Source organism: Dermacentor andersoni, chromosome 11 (genome assembly GCF_023375885.2).
Source record: "Dermacentor andersoni chromosome 11, qqDerAnde1_hic_scaffold, whole genome shotgun sequence".
Classification (NCBI taxonomy): Eukaryota; Metazoa; Arthropoda; class Arachnida; order Ixodida; family Ixodidae; genus Dermacentor; species Dermacentor andersoni.
The window spans coordinates 81,914,643-81,935,741 of record NC_092824.1 but is presented as its reverse complement, the minus strand read 5'-3'; the positions used below and the strand labels follow the sequence as shown (position 1 = coordinate 81,935,741).

The 21,099-nt window shown below is 48.3% G+C and overlaps 2 protein-coding genes across 4 annotated transcripts in view; one reads left to right on the top strand and one right to left on the bottom strand.

Moving 5' to 3' along the window:
- The window catches only part of LOC126518300 (uncharacterized), a 63,225-nt gene that overhangs the window by 40,073 nt on the left and 2,053 nt on the right, over window positions 1–21,099 (bottom strand). Inside the window, exons 6-9 of the mRNA XM_072285222.1 lie at window positions 19,291–19,473; window positions 17,499–17,665; window positions 16,887–16,979; window positions 15,222–15,308 (exon numbers count right to left, since the gene is read on the bottom strand). Of these exons, the coding sequence (XP_072141323.1) occupies window positions 15,222–15,308; window positions 16,887–16,979; window positions 17,499–17,665; window positions 19,291–19,473 (530 nt within the window). The remainder of the gene's footprint in view (window positions 1–15,221; window positions 15,309–16,886; window positions 16,980–17,498; window positions 17,666–19,290; window positions 19,474–21,099) is intronic.
- Window positions 323–10,621, top strand: LOC126517816 (uncharacterized). 3 transcript variants are annotated; one of them, XM_050167614.3, is made up of 4 exons: window positions 323–517; window positions 2,935–3,085; window positions 5,681–5,808; window positions 10,027–10,621. In XM_050167614.3, exons 2-4 carry the CDS (start codon window positions 2,956–2,958, stop codon window positions 10,306–10,308), a joined length of 540 nt encoding a protein of 179 aa, XP_050023571.2. In that variant the 5' UTR covers window positions 323–517; window positions 2,935–2,955; the 3' UTR covers window positions 10,309–10,621. The 3 variants fall into 3 exon arrangements, with proteins under 3 accessions (XP_050023571.2, XP_050023572.2, XP_054920505.2); XM_050167615.3 differs by having other exon boundaries at window positions 2,932–3,085; XM_055064530.2 differs by lacking the exon at window positions 323–517 and adding an exon at window positions 1,405–1,502.

The window sequence follows — 21,099 nt, the reverse complement described above, 5'->3', positions numbered from 1 at the left end:
AAATCACCACGGCTTACTCGGCAGCATTCACATTAGATTCCATGACAGTCGGCCCCAGTAGCGTGACGTCGTAAAGCAGTGCGTACAGGCCCTGCGCTATCCGCGCGGCTTTGGGCAAGACTCGGTGTGTGACGTAGGTCGGAACGTGGACGCAAGCTGTTGCCCTGTTTTAAATGCGGATGAAGAGAACGGGCAGAAATAAAGGCACACAGATAACGAAGGCGGCAGGCTTCCACGCGTTTCACGAAGGGGCGAGGCTGTTGCTCGCTGCGAAGCGTCCCCTTTATTGACGTTCCGATAACGCCCTCGACATCTGCCAGGTGCTCCACGTAACGGCCCTCACACTGTGTCAAAGCCGCGAGCCACTCCGCGAGCCATTCGACGATTCCTGTGACCTGAGCAGTTGACCGAAATGCTTGCCTTTAACGTGATTCGTTACTGCTCTCTTTGTAGAGCGAGAAGGTCTGCCTAGAACACGGATATTACAAAACGGTGAAGACATTCTCAAAGTATTTCGGTGAGTGCTTCCAGCGTCGTCGTCTCTGTTTCCCCTTTTCTACGTAGAGGAGTGAACTTCTGACAACGCCATTTGTTCGTAACCGTATCTGCATGGCCGGAAGTATAACGTGTTACACACAATTGTAGGCGTTCCCGAAGAAACAACGTGTACACGACCGAAACGGCACCCTATTGGAAAACTCGATGAGAGGAACAGGCAGCTAGCGCGTTGCTTATACAGTGGTCAGTGGACAAATATTAAGATGGCAGCGCGGGTTAGCAGTTCTAACGGACGCCTTCAGTCGTAACGCACGCGATTTCGTTAAACATTTAACCTTTCGTATAGGCCAACTCCACCACTGTTTCAGACCGACGAACATAGATACTTTGCGAAAGCATCTGGTAAGCGTTTAGAAACCTAAGGAGTTCGCGGAGCGTCAGATCCGGCTTCTGATCCGGTATTTTCTTCTGACCTTGACGTTGGAAATTCACTTTTATAGACTGAAGTTTTGCGAAATTAGCGCGTCGACGAAATTTTCAAGGCCAACCAGCTTGCTTGTCTCTAAATACCGGCATCGGTGCTGCTAATAATATGTTGTCGTGCTTATACGTCAGCTCCTTGAACGCATGAGATCGGTGTTAACGACTGTCGCAGGGAACGAAGAGAGAGAGAGAAGAGGGAGAGGGCTTACAATATTTAGACACTGATGAAGGTGACCTCGTGTAACATGGACGCGTGAACGTAACAGTGGGTTTTCCAGCCGCGACAACACGGATATACACTTGCCGACCGCTTCCTATCTCGGGTTACTGTTGGCGCGAAGAAATCCAAGATAAGCGTACCTATAACCGTCCGGGAAATAAGCCCCTCCGTGAGCATTGCTGCACAATGACAGCCCTCGGAGCGAGTCGTCAAGTGGCGCATTCAGAGCGTCAAGTAGCGTACAGTTTCCCGCCTCGATTGTCGCTTGGTCTCAAACTGGACACGTGAGGACAACGGCACTGTAAGTAAAGAAGTCATGATATATGCAAAACCAAGGTGAAAAAAGAAAGACAGCGAGCGATTCGGGACAATCGCGAAGATGTGTTGGCGAAGCATAAAGGGGGAACAAAAGGGGTAAAAGGATAACTAGTCGCGCAATTTAGTTTGCGTGAATTTAAACCACGAAACGATGAATTCGTGGCTGATACCTTTGTCCTCTCTGCCAAATCACCACCGCATGCTGTTTTATAAAGCTGGTATGCATATTGGCAGCGTAAACGGAGCAAAAAAAGTCACGAACAAATAAATTGTCTTGGAGAGCGCCGGCATTGACATAGCCCAGGGGAGTGTTTAACCTAACCTAACCGTGTCACATTAAAAGGCTAGGCTTCCACGATGTTCAGAAGCCTTAAACGTTGTTCAACCTGCATGTTTCAAAGTTCATGTCAGAAAGTGTTGTATTCTGGCATTTCTCAACGTTTCACTGTTACTGTTCACTCTCGGTGCCTATTTTTTTATGATGCTGTATTTATTTGGACGCGCTCATAATACTGTACTTGCGAATTTCTGCATGTAAACACTTCGTTCAGTTGTTGTCTTTTTAATCATGTTCTTCATAGTTTTTATAACAAGAGATCCCATTACAGTGACTCGCTCTGGAACTTCTTTCCGTACGTTTTGAAAAGTATGCGTGTATCACATGTTAAACTAATAAATGAAAACTTAAACTCCATAAATTGATAAGTACACAAAAGATATAGATGAAATGAAAATAAGAGCACAGTAAAAAAGAAAAAAAGGAAACACGGCTCTGCGCCGTGCTTACGCAGTGATTCATGTACTGCAGATCTTTGCGAGAAAGTTCTGCAGAAGGTGGGGGCTCACACGTTTGTCACGGTCATTGTGAAAAGCTACGGCTTAAAACAACCTCCGACTGGTCTTTTCAGTCGCGCAGTACGTGTGCATTTGCGTAGTACACCTGTGAGTCACGCTTGTTTACATAGAGTGCGGTCGACAGGTCAGCTGCGGAGAGCGAGAATGATCCTTAATGAAATGCAAAAAACTTTACCGGTGTATACGTAGACGCCTACATGCCACCCTCCTTTATGGCAGAGTTGGGGCGTAAATGCCTCAGGAGGAGTGCGAGAAAGGAAAAGTTATGGCGAGAAAATTAAATCATGTTTAAGATGACAGAAGCCGCAATCTGATTACGAGGCGCACCGTAGCAGGGGGAGTCCGGATCGATTTCGACCATCTGAGGTTCTCTAACGTGCACCTAAATGTGAACACACGAGCGCTTTCTTCTTTTTTTTTTTTTTTTTTTTTCATTTAGCCCCCATCGAAATGCGGCTACCGCGGAAGGAATCGAACCCGCTATTCGTTATAAGAAAAAAAGAAAGTCTACACAGTTAACAAGCTAGATTCATTCGCATTTGTGCACCTTCCGAAAGCAGGTTCTGCTCACCAGCAGAGTCATGGATCACCGGCTGTGGTCAACTGCTGGAGGCATCTGCCTCGCTTTCTTCTTGGATGCGGCGAGAGGCGAGAGCACCGACTGGGAAGACTCCATGAGGGGGCAGTTCCAGCCGAGCTACGACAGCAAGTGTAAGCCGGCCATATTCTTCAAGTGCTCGTAGCTTGTCGGCCTTTCAACTCACGCTGCACTGCAGATGATTCTATATGTTTGGTGTAATATGTATCCGTTGACCAACATTATTCATTCACTCATTCGTCCATTCGTATCTAAGAATCCTGCGGCGAAGTGAACTTAGATCGAGCGTTACTTACGATACAAACACCCTTACTCGAGGAAGGGGCACTGATTGGTAAAAATTAGTGCATTCTGAATAATTTAATCTTATTCGTAGTCTCATAACACATGTCCAATGACGATTTCATTATTGAAGTAGCAAAAGTACCTGTAGAACGTCATCTAGGGACACATATGAAGATAACTTTCTCCCATCTAAACATCCCATTAAGCCATCAACATTTCAAGCACAGTATATCCACTTATTAACGAAACTACTATGATGTACTACCCTCGCTACTTACCTATGTGTTTCGATAAATGTATGCATATTGTCCACTATACTTTGCTTATTTGTTTGTATGTCTCCGATCGCACGCGTCAACGTCTAAAGGCTGCTTGGAAAGAGCGTTCACGTGCATTTATTTCCGACTGCGCGGAGGCAAACTTATCGTGCCAAGTAAAACAAACAGACACACCATGCAGGACGAGAGAACGCAGTGTCATCATGTGGGTACAGCATGGTGCCTAGTAGTATTTTTATGGTCACAAGATGTACAGATTAACTGGAAAAGTAGACTTTAGACTTCTTTCGCTGGTGATAAACCACACTATATATTTTAACATCTACTATCGAAGTGCCAATTTAACAAACTTGCACCACGTGCCCGAGTACTTTTCGTAACGGATACCGGGGTGCATTTGACATCCTACTGAAGTTGTTGCAATTATGTTATAATTTGTAAACCAAGCATATAGTGGGCACCCGAATTTCCAGTTGGGGCCATGTCTGGTCTGCTCCTAGTAGTCATTCACATTATGGGAAATGCCCCAATCGAAGCGTAGCGCACCCTTACTGTATATGTCGCTGTTGTACGCACATGATGACAAATAGCGATTTCGGGGCAGAGACCGAGAATCGGACTGTATAATTACATTAGTAAAGATAATTAAATGCATGGACTGCATGGGAAAATAAAAAATGGAGATTATGAGAGGCGTCAAGTGACAATTTTGAAGGCCAGTAACAAATGCGTGCGTGTGCGTGCGTGTGCGTGCGTGTCAATGATAAAATTGTAGAGCAACACGAAAAGCTCCCGACACACCTTTCTGTTGTTCAATGCGTGCTACATAAAAGTGTTTTGCCGAGCGTGAAAGAAGCCCGCGAATGAATGCAAAATTGCCGCGCTGCAACCCTCGCAGGGCCTACTTCCCAACTGCCAACCCTCAGATAGGTACCGAGGAAGAGGGAAGGGCAGCATCGAAGAAAATTCCCTTACTGAGAATATAATTGTTTGCCATTATCGATCAGAATCCGATACGCCAAAGAAATAAGAAGGCGCCTGTAATAAAGAGAAGCATTTAGTACAGTGTCAGATATATCACTAGCGTAACCGTACGCCTCCGTAAGCTAGCCGCAACAATATGTGCTCACGATGCCCCAACAGGAATGGGTGGTAAATTGGAGGGCCGCTTTGTACGCCTTGCCCGCGTGCCTCTTCTATTCGTCGTGCGATTTGTCTAACATTGCCAATTCTCTAGAAGAATGCGTGGGCCGCAAAAAAACGTCCACTGGCTATAGTGAGCTTGCCAGTCAAGTTCAAAAATGTAACTCCCGCGGCTTAGTTATTTGCAGCCCGTGCAGAGCTGGTACGTGGCGGAGACGGTAAGAGCAAAGGGGTAACGCTATGCAAAAACCCTCTATTGTGACACCGCGTTTTGCAGCTCGCATCTTGCGGCCTACCGTGAAGCCTGTAAAGATCTACAATTACAAATTTTACCCAAACCTGGAAACAATACAAATGGTATTCTTTTCTAAAGAAAACGCCGTTATTTCCGGCAGTTGCACGAAAAAAAAATATCCCCGCCCAAGCATTCCGTACAAATGGTTAACCAGCGAAGCTGAAACTTGCGGCCCCGGTGTTTGTCTAATCCCGACGGTTCATTAAACGACGGCTTGGTAGGCTGCCGGATCCTCGGTACGCAGTTGCTGCTTGCACTCGGCTGCACGAGCCCGTTCTTGAACCCAGACTTCAGCGTCGGCACGGCGTCGACAAGTTCGTTCTGGGTTCTCCTCACGGCGTTGCGATCGAAAGCTGCCTGCTCCTAAGGAGTACGTATGACGCGTGGCCCACCCCATTCGGAGCCGAAGACAAACTGCTGCACGCGCGCTCGGCTGCGACGGCGAGCAACCGACGTCACTACTGCCGCAGCCAATCGCGCACTTTTTTTTTTTTTCGCGCGAGCGCATGGGGTTGCGCCGGGGGAGTTTCCGGCGTACAGGCAACAGACGGACGGACGGACGAATTGGCTAGCCATATACAGCTTCGCTGTAAAAGGAGACACATAAATATCGTCAAGTTATCGAGATATCATAAACTGTGTGAAATGACTATTATTGCGGACGGTATCAATTTTTAGCTCTCATGCTCGACACGCCGATTACGCAGGGAAGCGCCTACGGTCGCGTACTCACTTGTCCACCGGGGCGATCGTGGGAATCGCCGTCGCGGTGGTCGCAGTGGTCGCCTCGGTCTTCCTGTGCTGCTGTTACCGACGGAGAAGACGACGCATTCTGGTAAGCGATCGCCACAGTCTACGTTGCTTATTAAGCGTACGTAACACTAATTAACTTTAGAGCGGCGTTTCTCATTCTGGCGCGTTCTGGTAAGCGATCGCCGTAGTCGGCGTTGCTATATTAAGCGTACGTAACACGAACGAATTTTAGAGAGGCCTTTCTGAAACTGCGGTTCAGTGATCGCGGGAGGGGTGGGGGGGGGGGGGGGGGGAGGGCACACTGTATATAACGGAGAGACTCGGAGACAGCTCCAGGAGACGCGCACTAGACTTCAAAATAGCATGTCAGGCGTTCTCGTGAGCCTTCCTTTGCGTTTTTGTTTTCTCACCTGGGTTGCCGCGCGACATAATGTCGGAATCAAATTACATTTAAAGCACGGACGCCCGTTTCACGCAGACACTGCAACAGCTACTTCCGAAATATATGGAACACGAGTCAACGTTCACAAACTTCAAGTTGGTTGCCTCTCAATTTGACACCCTAAGTACACTTTCGCGGAATGTCGTTGCTCGTCCAAAGTGAATGGAACGCATCCGCCGCAGACTCGGGAGCGCAGAGCTTCGGACACTGGACATTGTTTTCGTATTAGTTGTGGGAAGAGTTTGTGGGAAGAGAGCTGACAATGGGGGCAGGGGGGGGGGGGTAGTTGTTAAGGCAGAAAGCTGGGCGTGTTGCTTTGAGTATAGTCGTGACATATTAACGGCCATGAAAAAAAAAAAGAGATGGAAGCACGCAACGCGAACAAACGCACGCGTCCCGCGTTCATGTTGTGCGCTTCCGTTTTTCCAGCGATGGAAATACGTCGAACACCTCGTGTCTCATCTAAGATGAACTATCGGCGCAGGCGAGGCCATTTACTCCACGGTGACCCGTCACACATCAATATCCCGGAAAACGAGGCAGCTGAGGGAGCTGACCCTCTTGCGACTTCAGCACGCAACCTTGACTTCACTGACGATACCTTGCGCAAGATTGCGCAACGCCCGACTGCTTGCACGCGGCGCCACCTATACATTGCTTACGCCTGAATGGTCGCATCGCCGAGAGGTCGTATCCCGCACAAATACATGGTAGTGCTTTATAAAGGGGCACTAAAGAGAAAAGAAAACTGTTCAAAAAAGACGCAAGGAAAGCAAAATACAGGTGGCGACGCCACTTTCAAATTCTCGCACCGCGTGTCGTGACGTCACGAATTCTGACGGCGTCTTCAATGTGCTATAGTTACCTTCTTATCGGTGCACATGGACTGCAATGTATCCCTAAAAAGCTAAACACTGAACATAGTAAGTTTCAAAATTTTACACTGCACCGAAACAGATAAAATGAGAAACGCTTTGAAATCTGTGACATCACAATGACGTGCCGGCAATCGGGATTCGGCACGAAATTCAAGAAACGCAGGTTGGCCTTAACTTCTATTCAAGTATTCAATCTCTTACAGCGAAATTATAACTAAAACACAATTTTAACAGAATACTTAATCAGTCCAATTAACTTAATTCTCTTTGGTGGGCCTTTAGCTCGCCCTGAAACGCCTCTGTTCAAACAACGCTACTCGTAAAAAAAAAACACGTTAAAACAAGAAAAACTAATGCGGGCATCTGGAACAAAATAATACCAATATATTCGCATACTTTCACACTGTTCAAACGGATTTTACAAGTGAACTGTCTCGCATCTTGTGGCAGTCTGCAAAAACACTCAGTATTGCAGAGATGGAGACTTCATTTTAGCCGCCAAAACTTCTTGAAGTGTTCACCCTCGTTGGAAGCATCATGCGCAAAGCGTTGTTTTCCCAAGTTAGAGATGGAGATTCACGGGGACGTGTTTTCTTTTTTTTCCCGGGTGACCACACACGATGTAAAAAAGATCATTTCTCTCGCTTAAGCGGATACGGTATATCGCGAAAGCGTGACATGCCAGAATATGTTCATCTGGCACATCGCCAGCACAAGGCGAAGACTTGCGCCAAGCCATTTGTGCCTCAGTTGTTGTACACTTCCGAGTAAAACGCTCGAGCCATCGCCTACCCGCCAAAATAGCTTCAGTGCGCCATGGCGTTGCGCTGCTCAGCTCGAGGTCTCGGGTTCGATCCCGGCCGCGGCGGTCGCATTTCGATGGGGACGAAGTGCAAAAAAAAAAAAAAAAGAACGCTTGAGCACTTAGGTTTAGGCGCACGTCAAAGAACCCGCAGGTGTTCAAAATTAATCTCGGCTCCACTACGGCGTGCCCCGTAATCAAATCTTGGTTACCCAAGAACTAAATTATTTTCTACTAACTCCATAGTGACCACGCTCTCTGTGTAAAGTGTTATGCCTTCCTGTTCCCAATCCTTTTCATTTTTTCTTTCTTCAAGTGGACGAACATGGTGTCTCCTTCAAGAGGCTTTTACTAGAACCTCATTTTTTTTTTTTCCATTAGACAGCTGTTTTACGTTTCGAAGCAAGAATATTACTGAGAAAAAAAAAGATGATAAACGGTGTTGATATTCAATCAAAGCGCACTAAATGAGGACGAGAGTCGTTGTGCGGTGGAAATAGGACGATGCGACGATGAGCACCGCACCAGCGTTTACCTTATGGGAGCAGACTTAGCAGTACGAAAGGGACATCAATTAAGTAGACTTTTGAACGAATTTCTTGCAGCATAGTTTTCCTCGAGATGAGATGGAGCGATTTGAAATTTTATTTTCTAAGCAGCTTTGGTAGCTTTGTTAAAGGGGCCCTGAACCACACTTTAGGCTTGGTGAAAAAAACAGTCCGCGCATTGCATACGCTGCTGTGAACATCTCTGTCAAATTTCAGCATGACAGCGGACTGGACAAGAGACTTTAAAGAGCCTTGGAGCGTGCAAGATTTTCACCACCATCTTCATCCTCATAATAAACGTCTTCTATATTTTACCTTTCCCCTCCCTTTCCCCTTCCCTTCCCCCAAGGCCGAGCAGCAGGTCAGAACATTGATTCAGGCCGATAACTCCGCTTTCTCTCTCATAATAAATACCTCTCTTCAACTCTGAGGCTTTTCTTTCGAGGAACCCGTATGGGTTTCCTTTGTAGCAATTGCTACGAACGGTTGGATGTCTGATTTTCCCTTTATCAATTAAATACCTCTCTCTGCCAAATTTTGCAGTCGTGCGCGGCACTTGGAGCTCGCGAGCGGCAAAGGCGAGCGGAGCGCGAAGTCACCTTTCTCTCAGACGCGCCCACTTCAACAGAAGCGTGCTCCTCGCTCTTTTCTGAACGCTTTAATTCGAGCCTGCTATTGGCCGATAGCTGACATCTATCAAGAAGGGTGTTTGGATCATTCACTTCTTCCTACTGTTACTGTGTATATTTATTGACGCAGTTTAATAAACAGGCTGAAGTAAGCGAAAATCTGCATTCGAATTTCGGTAACAATTACGTGCTTCCGGAAGAAGCCGACTATTGTCCACTCCCGCTCGGCCGCGGTCGCCCACGTAGGAATTGGCCACCCTACTTATCGGTGTCGTCGCCGTCGGGTCTCTCTGATTGCGACTAGTTTTGGACACTCAACTAAACTAACCCAAGCAAAACGTAAAGTCAGACTACACATACGCTTGCCAGCGCGCGCTCACTCCTGGTCGCTACTTCTTAAGCGCTTTGGCAGAGTTCGCTTCGTATTGATAAAGTATCGATCCATTGATAGCACTTCAAAACGCGCAAGCTGGATGTGGCTACTATCCGACGGTCAAGTATGTGGGTCCGCACCACATAGCGCTGCCAGAGTGGAGCATATGAGCGCGAGCACGCACTCAAGCCCTGTCATGCGCAAAGCAAACGGTGCGCATGTGCACTACAGTTGCATGGTTGCATGCTGCAGCGATCGGCTTCGCATGGCACCCGAGATCACGCCCGCGCGCGTTACGCACGCGGAGGTTATCTCGGAGGCCATGTGCTCTGATTTACAAAATGCAAAAACAAATTGAAATTGAGAATGGATGGATGGATGGATGGATGGATGGATGGATGGATGGATGGATGGATGGATGGATGGATGGATGATGATGATGGATGTTATGAGCGTTTTTTGGAACGGGGCAGTGGGTTGCGCCACCAAGCTCTTGCCATTATACTGCCTATTGTCCTACCCAGGTCCTACCTAATGTCCTACGTAGAAAGCGGGGAAAACAAGTGCCCCCATACGGGCCCTAAAGTAACCGCGCTACAACACTTGCTGTTCAACCAACGTCTCGCAGGCCACGCGGCAGCACGTCATGCATCCGGCCATGGTACCGCCGATGCCAGGCGTGGCGCCCTACGCGTGCCCCGGATCGTGCCCTCCCGTCCCGGCCGTTGGTCCGTACCCTGCGCAGAACTACTACCAACACCAGGCGGCGCAGCACGCGCAAATGGGACTCCACGCTGGTCACAACCTGGCGGCCCCCTCGCAACAGCCGTCGACACTGCCGATGCCTTCGCCTACCGCGCCACCCGAACCACCACCGCCCTACAACTACAGGGCGAACTACCCGCACTGAGGCGTGACCTCAGAGATCGGGCGTCGCGCGCCGCCCGATCTCGAAGGCAATGACTCGTCATTTGGCGACCGCGACTGTGGAAAAAAAAAAAGATCGGTCGAGCAACGTGACACAGGAACACATCGCAACCGCGCGTCACCAAGTGAAGGACAAAGGCACCGCTAAGACCAATGTTTTCGTTAACTATCCTGTCTTGAAATTCCAGCACAACCAGTGGCGTACACGTCCTTTCTGATAGGGCAAAAGTAGTCCTGGTCAACGTCCTCGCGGACAGCGTTTTTTTTTTTTCGGAGTAAAAGAATAGACCAATGCATTTCGCTTGCATTCTTGGACATGAATTCCTCGAAACACGCGCTAAGCACGAGATTTCTGTCAGATAGCACATTTTTTGGATGCCCTCTGCTTCCATTCTGGAAACAGATGACCCCCAGTGTTGTGAACTAAAATATTATTTAGTGAAATTTCGGTTATTTCATACCTCAAAAATTACCACCACTCAGATCCCGACGTCCTCCGCCGAAAATGATATGTTGCCGAAATAACTCTCAATCCCCGCTACGGTATCTCATATTGTTACTTCTTCCCTGGCGCACCTGGATAAGTGATATGCTTTCGGGGGTCCTTGAGCAACCTCGGAGGCAAACAGAGTTGGTCACGGAGTCAGAGACATAACCCGGCCTTTATCCGTCGCGGTGACTCGTTGGTAATAGCGCCCAGCTGCTGGTCACGAGGTCGCAGGATCGATTCCCGGCCGCGACGAATGAATTCCGACGAGTGCAGAGTGCAAAAAGAGAAACAAAGAAGAGCGCTCTTGTGCTAATGAAATGCGCATCAAACAACCCCGTGCGATCAAAACTACGCCGTAGCTCTCCGCCACAACGTCTAATATGCACAGTCATCAAAGTGTTGGCCCTCGGGTACGATATATGTATAACCACATCAATCAATTTTTAGCATTGCAATTGCAATGGTGTACTGTAACCGCTGCGGCGCGACGCACTGTCGCGAGAAATGTGCCGTTTCTCATCAAACGTGACGACGACTTGCAGTAAAAGGGAGCGCGGAAACTTCGCAATTTTAATTTGAAGATTGCCAGAAAATTCTCGACACTTAACATTTTTTTCTTCGAAATACCAGCTTTTACTTCCTGGCCCTCCACTCTTCGAAGGGAAATTAAACTGACTTGACTGTAGCTGACGTTGACTTTGGTTGACTTGACTCTGGGCGCTATTCTGGATATTCCGCCATTTTCTTCGATGCGTGACGTAGACGCGACGCGAATAAAATGGCGCTGATGGCCCCATTTTGCTTTCGTAGCGCGACGCCAACTTGACGTTTTGCCTAAGAAACTGAAATGAAGGCGCTGAACGTAAGGTTCTCGGTAAAGCAAAACAGTTTTCCTCTGCAGTAAAAGTAAAGCAGCTAGCTCAAAGCGCATGATTATTCCGTCGAAAAAGCTTCTCGCTTCCGTCGTCTGCTGCGTACAAGCCGCGTCGTCTACTTCAATAGTTAGGATGCGTGTCCCCGGTAAATGGAATGAGTGATCGTATGTTGGCGCAAAGTTTTTCACCACCACCACCAACGCGCTTGTTTTCTTCCTTGAGACAACATACGCGACCTACCAGAGGTGATGCGCGCACGTTCCAGGCCATGTTATTATCTCGTGAAACGCGAGTGACTCAGTCCGACTCGGCTGGCTGAGGAACGGCCAAGTATCACCGATAGCGTTGCGGGCGCCAGAGATATCCACTAGCGCGACGCAAGCGCCGGCGCTGCCATGTCTTGTTCACTTCGCTGGTTACTCGCACCGCGGGTGGAAACATCAAGGCGCCACCTTGCGTACGTTTCTTTTTATAAATTATAAAGACGCCGTTGTCATATCTTTTGATTGTGCGAAAAGGCATTAATCTTGATTACAATACAAATGCAGCAGGGAAAAGTGGACAACGTTGCCGAAAGTTTGCTATGTCCAACCAATATTATTTCGTATAAACGCGTTCTTTAAAAAAATAATGGCCCCAAACACAAATGCCAACACCACCCGAGAGCAATGCAAATACTATGAGCAAGCGTCATGAACAAAAGATTTCCATGGCGCCAAATGACGGGGGAAATGTGGCGATACGCATTCCTCTCGGCAGCCATTGCATATGGCTGCTCATTAGCATAATTCGCGCGGCTCGTCGCACCAAAAATTATGGCGGAAAATCTCAGCAATGGCGACCCAACTCAAAGTCACGCATCATCAAAATGACGTTACGAAACAGCCCTTCCTGTGACGCTCCTCACGGAATATTCCTTCAGCCAATCAGCAAGCTGGCATGGCGCATATCTTGGATCGCCACCACATATCCGCGAAATTGCAGATGCATTGCACTGGCTTCTGTACGCTACCGCTCACATTCTTTTTGAAGCGCTAACGTCGCAATATAGCTGCCAAGGTCCAAAAAATTTATTAGTCCATAAATTTTGCAGCTCGACGTCACGTTTCGTCACGTTGATGAAAACGCAAAATTGCATTTTGCAAAACTTCCGCTTCCCGGCAAATTTCAAAGCATGTGACCTCTCGACAGCCAATCAGAGAGTAAACATGGCGGATAATGGCGGCCGTGCAGCAGCCATGCGTGTCGAGAATAGCGCCCTCTGGCTGACTTTGACTGGCTTGACTTTGGCTGGCTTGACTTTGGCTGGCTTGACTTTGGCTGGCTTGACTTTGGCTGGCTTGACTTTGGCTGGCTTGACTTTGGCTGGCTGGAATGACTGACTGACTGATTGGATTGCAATGAGAGAAGACAACAAGGAGGTCCGAGGGGCTACATTTTCCTTTTTTTTTTAGTTAAAACATCTGAAGAAGAGAAGCAAACGCGCATGCTTCAGCAGTTCTGTTCCAGAGCAATGAAGGATTTCATATTCTTGAAAAATGTCGTAAGCGGTCGGCGTCGTGGGAATACCGTTTAACGGGTAAGCATAAATGTAGGCCGCCGACAATGTGTAACGGGTAAGCGCGCAAATGTAGGCCGCCACCGGCGGAGTCGCGCTGGAGAGAAGTCGAGCTTTATTCCAACTACGTTGTCGTGGTGTACTTTTTCACTTCACGGTCCTGGGAAGTCTTGTAGTACGGACGAAAGTTGTTCTTGGGAACCTTCGGCGTCTTGTCGCGCAACGCTTGGAGCTGAGAGAAGAAACGGGGCACGAGTTATTCGGTATGAAAAGAAAAAGAAATGGCGTACGAAATGAACACACGTCGCGCGTTAAGTACCGATATGCGCGCGTGCGCGTTTCTGCTGCATACGTGCGCGAAGAACGACACGGAAATGGTGCCCCACCGTTGACTTCTTCACCGAAGGGTGCGAGTCGAGAACGATCCACTCGAGACCCTCGGTGCAGGGCGGTGTCGTCAGGGAGCCTTTGTAGTTGTAGTAACTCGTGATGGGACCTACGATGTCGCCGAGCTTCAGTTTCTGCGCCAGTGTTAGAGATCACGACGCTTGAATATAGACAGGAAGGGTAGCTGCTCCTATATGGTTCAATGGGAACGCAATTCGTTATGAAGTCAGCTTTGTCGATATCAGTGCTTATAACAGACTACAGACTGAAAGAGCCACAACGAAAAAAAAAGACTCAGTCTCGACTGATAAAATACCCTATCATAAGTACGTTTTTGTTAATCTCACGATAAGAGGCTGATTACTTTCGAAGAGAAAATGTACCCCAGAATGACATTTGTCTATTTTTTTCAGTTTCGCATCGCAATCTCAGCTTCAGTAAGTCAGTGTGACGTCATGTGCTTCAAATAATTTTCTCGCATTTGGGATGCTTTGGCTCGGTAAATATTTTCAACACTTACACTGTTCAGTCTTTGGCTCCTTCACTGTACAACACGTCCTCGCCCTCCGCCCCCCCCCCCCTTTTTTTTTGCGTTAAGCAATTAAATAGGCCATAGCAGACACTGTCAAAGTTCGTGATGGCATCGTTACACGTGTTTCGTATTTTTCAGTCTTACGTTTCTAATATAACCTGTTCCCATGGCAATTGAGAGTGGCCTTTCTGCTTCCGTATTATTGTATTTAAGTTATTTGTTACTATTATTATATTTCCTTCATTAGCGACCTTCTCTAACCACTTCAGCAACCCCATGTAGCTCTGAACCACCGAGTACACAATCTTAAGCCGCACCGCAGTGACTACAGATAGATGATAGTGACTGCAGGTTGATAGTTCACGCGGGCAGACCTCTTGGATTTTATAAACGGTCAGCGACTACTACGAGCACTCGTCGTAAATCACGCGATTTGCCTAAAGGACGAGTGCAACACAGCCAGTACGCGTATTGCTCCTTTTCTTTATTTTCTGGTCTGAATGATAGTTTTTGAAACGTGAGCCGAATGTAAAAGAAAGCATGTCCACAAACTGGTCGTTCTCCAGCGAGAATTATACAAGATGCAACGAAATATGTTGGACAAGCCTTTAAAAAAAAAGAATGAAAAAAGAAAGCACGACCGCGCTGCACTAATGCAAGCGGTGCAATATTGTTCGCTGTCCTGCAGAGCAATTCATTTTCATATACTATTTTGCGAAGAGAAATTTGCTATCCTTTTCACTATCGAATTACACGCAGAACCTGCAATACCAAAATTTTGGAAATCGTACTGAAACACACGCTGTATATTGGCACAACGTACTAACGGTGAGAGCAGTGATAACGGCAGTGATATACCAGCCATAACCCAGTGAAAAACAGTCACCGCCTAAAAGCACAGTACAGCGTATATGCGTATAAGGCCGATGCGAACCACTTGCACTGAACGCGTCGCGAGATACCCAAGACGACGATTGTGGACGCATCCAATCCAAGTCCGGATCCACCTGTCGCCTCTTTAAATACCAGCTCCGGATAAGCGTTCCGTGTGTACCTTGGCGGAGTCGGTGGCGACGCCAATCTTGTCGATAATGGCTTGGAGCGCAGCGTCCGTTTTATTGTCCGCGGGTTTGTCTTCCACCTGCAGAAGATGGAGTAATTTGGAGATGCTGTTGGCGATACCGGCTGCGCTAAATTTCCACTGGTCAGTCCGAATTTCCCCTAGTCAGTTGCAAATGTCCTGTCGTAACCTGGAGGCGTACACGCATAGGCTGTAGCAGACGCCTCTTTCTGTATATGTGTACATAGATTATGTTCATAACGAGCCGAGCAGTCTCTCTTCCCACCCCTATCGTGCCCCCTTCCTGAAAATGGCAGTCAACGTGTTCTTGAACGTGCGACTGCGTGAGATCCTATACTGAGCCTTTATTCGTGCAACGCGTCTGAGCGGCGCCCATTTCTCTATATACCAAAGACACATTTGGGTAACGTGTTTAATTCTTAAATATTTAAATACCGAGCGTCGCCGCTGCAGCTACATGAGATAGTCAACTAAATTCTCGCGGACGGCTGGGTGTCCGGCCTACATCAATCTAAAGCGGTTATCCTACGCATGCGCCTTATATATCCATGCGCAGCACCTATATGAGCACTTGTATCAAACCCTTTAGCGTACACGCTAAAAGCGATGATGCCACTAATCGGCAATCAAGCACGTGTATAAGACGCATGCAAAGGTATAGTCTGCTAACCAAGAGCGGCTTTATATTATGTATAGAGCGGTGCGAAAATTCATTAACGGGCATTCGTCGACGGACTGAAGCTCTATATACGAGCATTCTGTAGTGCAAAGTCCAGCACACAAGGTAAGTGAGCTTGGAAATCGCAACGGCCCTGAATACCGCTTCGTAGTTGCTAGAACACGCCGTTCTACCAACTACAGACCGCGCAAACATGAAAGTCATCCGCGGCGCTGTTGGTTATCAGTGGATAACCAAACAGCCATTTTAAAAGAAATGTCTCCCCTTTCAATTCTACTGTATTTCAGTCTTTGAGGAATGCAAAGAAAGATAATACAATGTGCAGAGACGACAATAATACGGGGATACAATGACTGCTGGGGATATCACGGTTGGCTTCCTTTGCAGGTACTAGAGTCTCGGAATAATCCGACGGGCATACTAAACGCGGACATATGGCGATGCATTAAATCGAGGCGCACTCCGTAAAGTGGCCGCACGCAGCTCCCTTTCTATCCCTCTTAATTTTTGACGACTCTCTTCTTTTTTGACAATTTAGTGCGCGAAACGTTATCTCTTTCTCGAAAGATCACCCCACTTCTACATGGGTAAGGCGTTAATGGGCAATTCGCCCGTACTTATTCCTAAGCCCGAAAAAACAGCACTTGCTTATTCCACGGAGGCCAATCACCGCGTTTCTGGTTCAAGAACAGACCGCGGGACGCCGCCACCATCTGTGAAAGTTGCAAATACAAGAGTTTCTGTGCGCCGTAGCAGTTATACCAAAATGAGCACTGCAAACCACTGCGTTCTAACCGAACTGGTACGGCGAACAGGTCGTTGCAAGCGAGCAGTCTCCCGCAGTGCTAAAATTTATTGGCTCACGAACAGCCCTTAGCGTTAAGAGATCGCTATAAGTGAGGGCCGGTTATAAGCGAGCTATATAGGCTATGTGCCGCTCTACTTATACTAAGACAAACCTGTAACAGGACAGCCAGAACGAGTACATTGCCGGGCTCCTTGAGGGCCTCATTCAGGCTGCTTTTGCCTTCCTTGGCGTGAACGAAGTGGACCTGCCGGAAGAGGCGACGGGAGAGCGTGAGTGGCCCGCCCCGCATTCGGTGCGCGGTTGCCTCGACTCGCTCACAGAGATTCACCAACGCGGAATCGCCTTGATTCGCTCAGACAGATTAGCGCCCACTCGGAATCACTTCGACACGCCTGCAGACTTGCATGCTTCCTCGGATGACCGCGGCGCTCTCTCAGACGCTGAGTAAATCACTGAGTAAATCTCAGTGAGTTGATTCGCGAGTGAGTTGTCTCTAATCGTGTTCTGGCAATTTTGCCTAGCGACAAATAGCTGAAGTATCTATAACACCGCGCATCAACCTTGCTTAATTAAGTCATGTGTGTTTGCAAGGACCTCAATTTCTCGATTACTAAAGCTCTGTTCTCAATAATACTGGCGCCTTAAACGTTCTCGGGCAATCTTCTAGCACTTAAGCTTGACTTAATATTTGTCTTTAGCGTTCCTTTGAGAAAGTTTTTTTGTCTTAAAAAGCAAACGCCACGGGTGTTTCGAAGTCTCGCACCTCCATGGGAAAGCCGTGCCCAGCGTCGTCGATCTTGTGTTCCGCTCCCTGGCTGTCGTTGGAGCCGAGGTGGAAGTGAAACTGTTGCAGCACAAATTTGCCTTGGCCGAGCACGTCTACGCTTTCCACAGACGGAGCCGCGCCGCCTTCCTTGATGACCACCAGGGCTGCGGTTTCCGAAGCAAAATATAAGACAGGTTGGCCAGAAACTGCCAAGCAGGTATTAGTCTGGAGTGGCACAAATACGAAAGAAAGGTCCGCTAGGCTCCGACATTTCAACTTTGGCAGGGATAGAATTGTATCTGCCATAGCCTCTTTCTTTTTTTTCCCTGTTTTAGACGATGACGTACGTGCGCACCTTTCATTGCAGAAAGCTAAAAGTCTGAAAAATATCTTCTCTGAGCATTCCAGCCGAATATCCTCGGAGAAAAAGCCAAGCCAAGAGCTTAGCCCTAGGCAGGTTCATCACGAGTTCCTCAAAATTGGGGAGCAAGTTATTAGTGATGGTGATGGTGATGAGAGCAAAGGCGGTGCATTAGGTCAGCCGTGCAACCCTTCGGCATTGCTAAAGACGCCAGCCTAGTTGGCCATTGTGTAGATATCCCAACGAATCTCTCGCATACCCTGACTGAAGTCAGCAACCAAAATTCAAAGACATGTGGTAAGTCGTCCAGGTGCGCCACTACAGGAAGGGGGCGCCTTCAAAGGTCGCACGCGCCTTGATGGACACGAGGATGGATGGATGGAAGGATGAACTTTGCTGTGGTCCCTTAGGGCGTGCGTTAGCGCGCAGCAGGCCGCCCCCACGTCGGGACAGACACACACGAGGAGACAAGGAAGAAATGGCTCCTCAGTCTGCCACGGACTAGCTAAAGCAACTCCATTACGAGAAGCACGGCTGTTTAACACGACCAGCGTCTAAAGACTACTGTAAAAAGCGCACGCACTAAGTTCAGCAGGTTTAACACGGCCAGCGTCTGAAGACTACTGTAAGAACCGCGCGCATTAAGTTCAGCAGACGTTCAAGCACGAAGAAGAAACAAAGGCTTTTTTAGCAGAAATATACCATGCAAGATGTCACCCGCCAGCGCCACGCGATTAGAGTTACTGCAAAGGCTCCCCTTGCTCCACCACGAGTTGCTCTGCCACCAGTTAGGAACCGTATGCAGGAACACTGCCACTAATCAAGGACCCTAGCTAGGTGACCTTGACTCAAGGTAGCACCATTCTTTCATCCCCCGTTCCCAAGGCCTGTGTGCCGGGCACGGGGAGTAAGGGCCTCCTTATCCGGCGGTACAATAAAGTTGCTATCATCATCATCATCTAGTCGCCGTACTCCTCATATGTGCTCGCGCTCTTCCAACATAGCCCGTGCGTGATTGGTCACATGGTATTTCGGCCGGTTAGCGGTGGTGTTTATTTCTTCATTCTTCGATTTTTATTTATCTTCTTTTGCAAGGTTCTAAGGCTTCTTTTACATAGCATGGTTTATGCCATCACACGCATAAGTAAGGACTGATTGCACGGAAAACAATTAGAAAGCGTGTATCAATCACTATAATGAAGTGCGACACAAACTAGAAGCTATTTGTTTAGCATGCGTGTTGGCACATTTGGAACCTCTTTTTCGTGCACTAGCGGCGCTCCGTGTAGGAGGAGGATTACAGGTGAAGGGGAGCGGGGTAACGAGGTTAGCGCTACCCCGAAACTTATCTACAGACCTTACCACGAATAGACTACAGGCTTAAAACTACACCAACATGGCGTACGTCGTGCTTCAACGAAAACTCACTCGCGTGACCGTCCACGTCTACGTCGAACTTCACGAACTCTCTCTGGTAGTTTTCCAGCTTGAGGTTCGCGCTTTCCTCAATGAGACCCGAAGGTATCTCGATGGGCGACTGAACGGAGCCCGTGGCGCATACGCTTCCAGGCATGCAGAAGACCAGGTCGCCCCAGTTGTCCGGTTTGGGCCCTGCGAAAGCGCGCACAACAAAAGTGCACACCGTCACGCGCACACGTGATCGGCATAACGAGATCCTCGTCGACAAGCGAAGACACGCGCGTTTCCTACACGTGGATGGAATAGTAATCTAACCGTCAAGCATTCAGTGGCGAAAGAGGAGTGCGAAGAAATTAACACGCGTGGAAGTGAACTGCGCCAAGATTTCCACTATCGACGACAGCAAGTGCACGAGAAGTATTTCAGGTATTTCAGCAGGTACTTAAAGGGACACTAAAGGTTACTATGAAGTCAAGTTAAAGCGATAAAGCAACGCTCTAGAACGTTTAAGGCGTCAATATAATCGCGAACAGAGCTTTAACAACCGAGAAATTGAGGTAAATGGATGACACAATTTGAGACCCCCCCCCCCCCCCCCATCGACATTCCGGTACTAGCCCGATGACGAAGGTACTCCTCATCATAATTTATGTCACTAGTACTCAACTACTCGTATTAAAAAGATCATTTCATTAGATTATAAGACGGAAGAAAATGCTACTTGCCAACTTCTATTCAATTCTAAGAAAAAATAACATTTTGACGTTACCTTCAGTAGTATGGGTGGTCGAAAGGTTTCGTTTTCGCTCGACTCTGCGCGCTCGACTCTGCGCGCTCGACTTTGCGCCGCGCGCGCTTTGGAGTTTCAGTTGTTTCTTGATCGCGTCGTGCTGCGGTGGTCCTGCTGGCTCGCGAAACTTGCATTTGGAACAGGCAGCGAGAATGCCACGTCCATGTGATGTGGGCTGCCCGAACATTCCGCGGAACTTGGCCAAGTGCAGTTGCAGCAGCGAATCCAACGTTACTTATCACTGTGTGCCAACGAGTGAACATCTTCATTCGAAGTGGTTAAGTGCCGTACCTCTGCCACAGCGCGTTGGCAAAGAGCCGAAAAATCGCATAGTGTGCTCGCTGCACTTTCGTCCAGAGGATTACGAGTTCAACGCCGACTTACTGAAGTCATGTGGAGTGCCTTTCAAAGCAATGCTTTACCGTAGAGCTGTTCCGTCGGCCTTGCCTGCATAATCCGAAGCGCAAGAACTGCAGGTCGAAGACGGGGCGGTGAGTGCGGCACAAATGTGCGAATATGTACAGCCATGACATGCAGTTGCCGTCGTAGTAGTACGCAACGACGCCGGCAGCGCGAGCCATCAGCAGCAGGTCATGTTCATCAGTGCTTAAATAGCTGAAGTCGAGCCCAGCATCGCGAGCCAATGTGTCGTTGTCAGGCTCGTCCATTGCAACGAGCGTCAAAGTTGGCGTCATAAAATAAAGAACCAGCTATCATCGCGCGCTTTCACTTCCGCTAGCCGCCATAGTTCCGCTTTCGCGCTGCTGTCGGCTCTGTCTTGGCTCTGTTCCTGGCCGCGCGTTTGCGTTTTGCGCAGATAAGGCGTAGCGCCGTCTGCGGGTACCGTTTTACTCACCGACGGCGCAGCGTCACTTTGAGACCATGACGTCACCACTCCTCGATCGGAGGGCGGACGATTTGAACTGCGCTAGAGGGACGCGGACACTTCAGAATGCATTTTCTCTTAAAATAAGCCTCTTCTTCGCATGAAACAAGCGTTTCTAGGTTTCTGGGGTCGTATTTCAACA

What these genes read in the sequence shown, in the direction of transcription:
- LOC126517816 (XM_050167614.3), top strand. Translation starts at nt 2,956, where the DNA reads ATGGATCACCGGCTGTGGTCAACTGCTGGAGGCATCTGCCTCGCTTTC. An exon ending in GCCGAGCTACGACAGCAAGT is followed by an intron (nt 3,086 to 5,680) that starts GTAAGCCGGCCA and finishes CCGATTACGCAG; the next exon opens with GGAAGCGCCTACGGTCGCGT. An exon ending in GGAGAAGACGACGCATTCTG is followed by an intron (nt 5,809 to 10,026) that starts GTAAGCGATCGC and finishes AACGTCTCGCAG; the next exon opens with GCCACGCGGCAGCACGTCAT.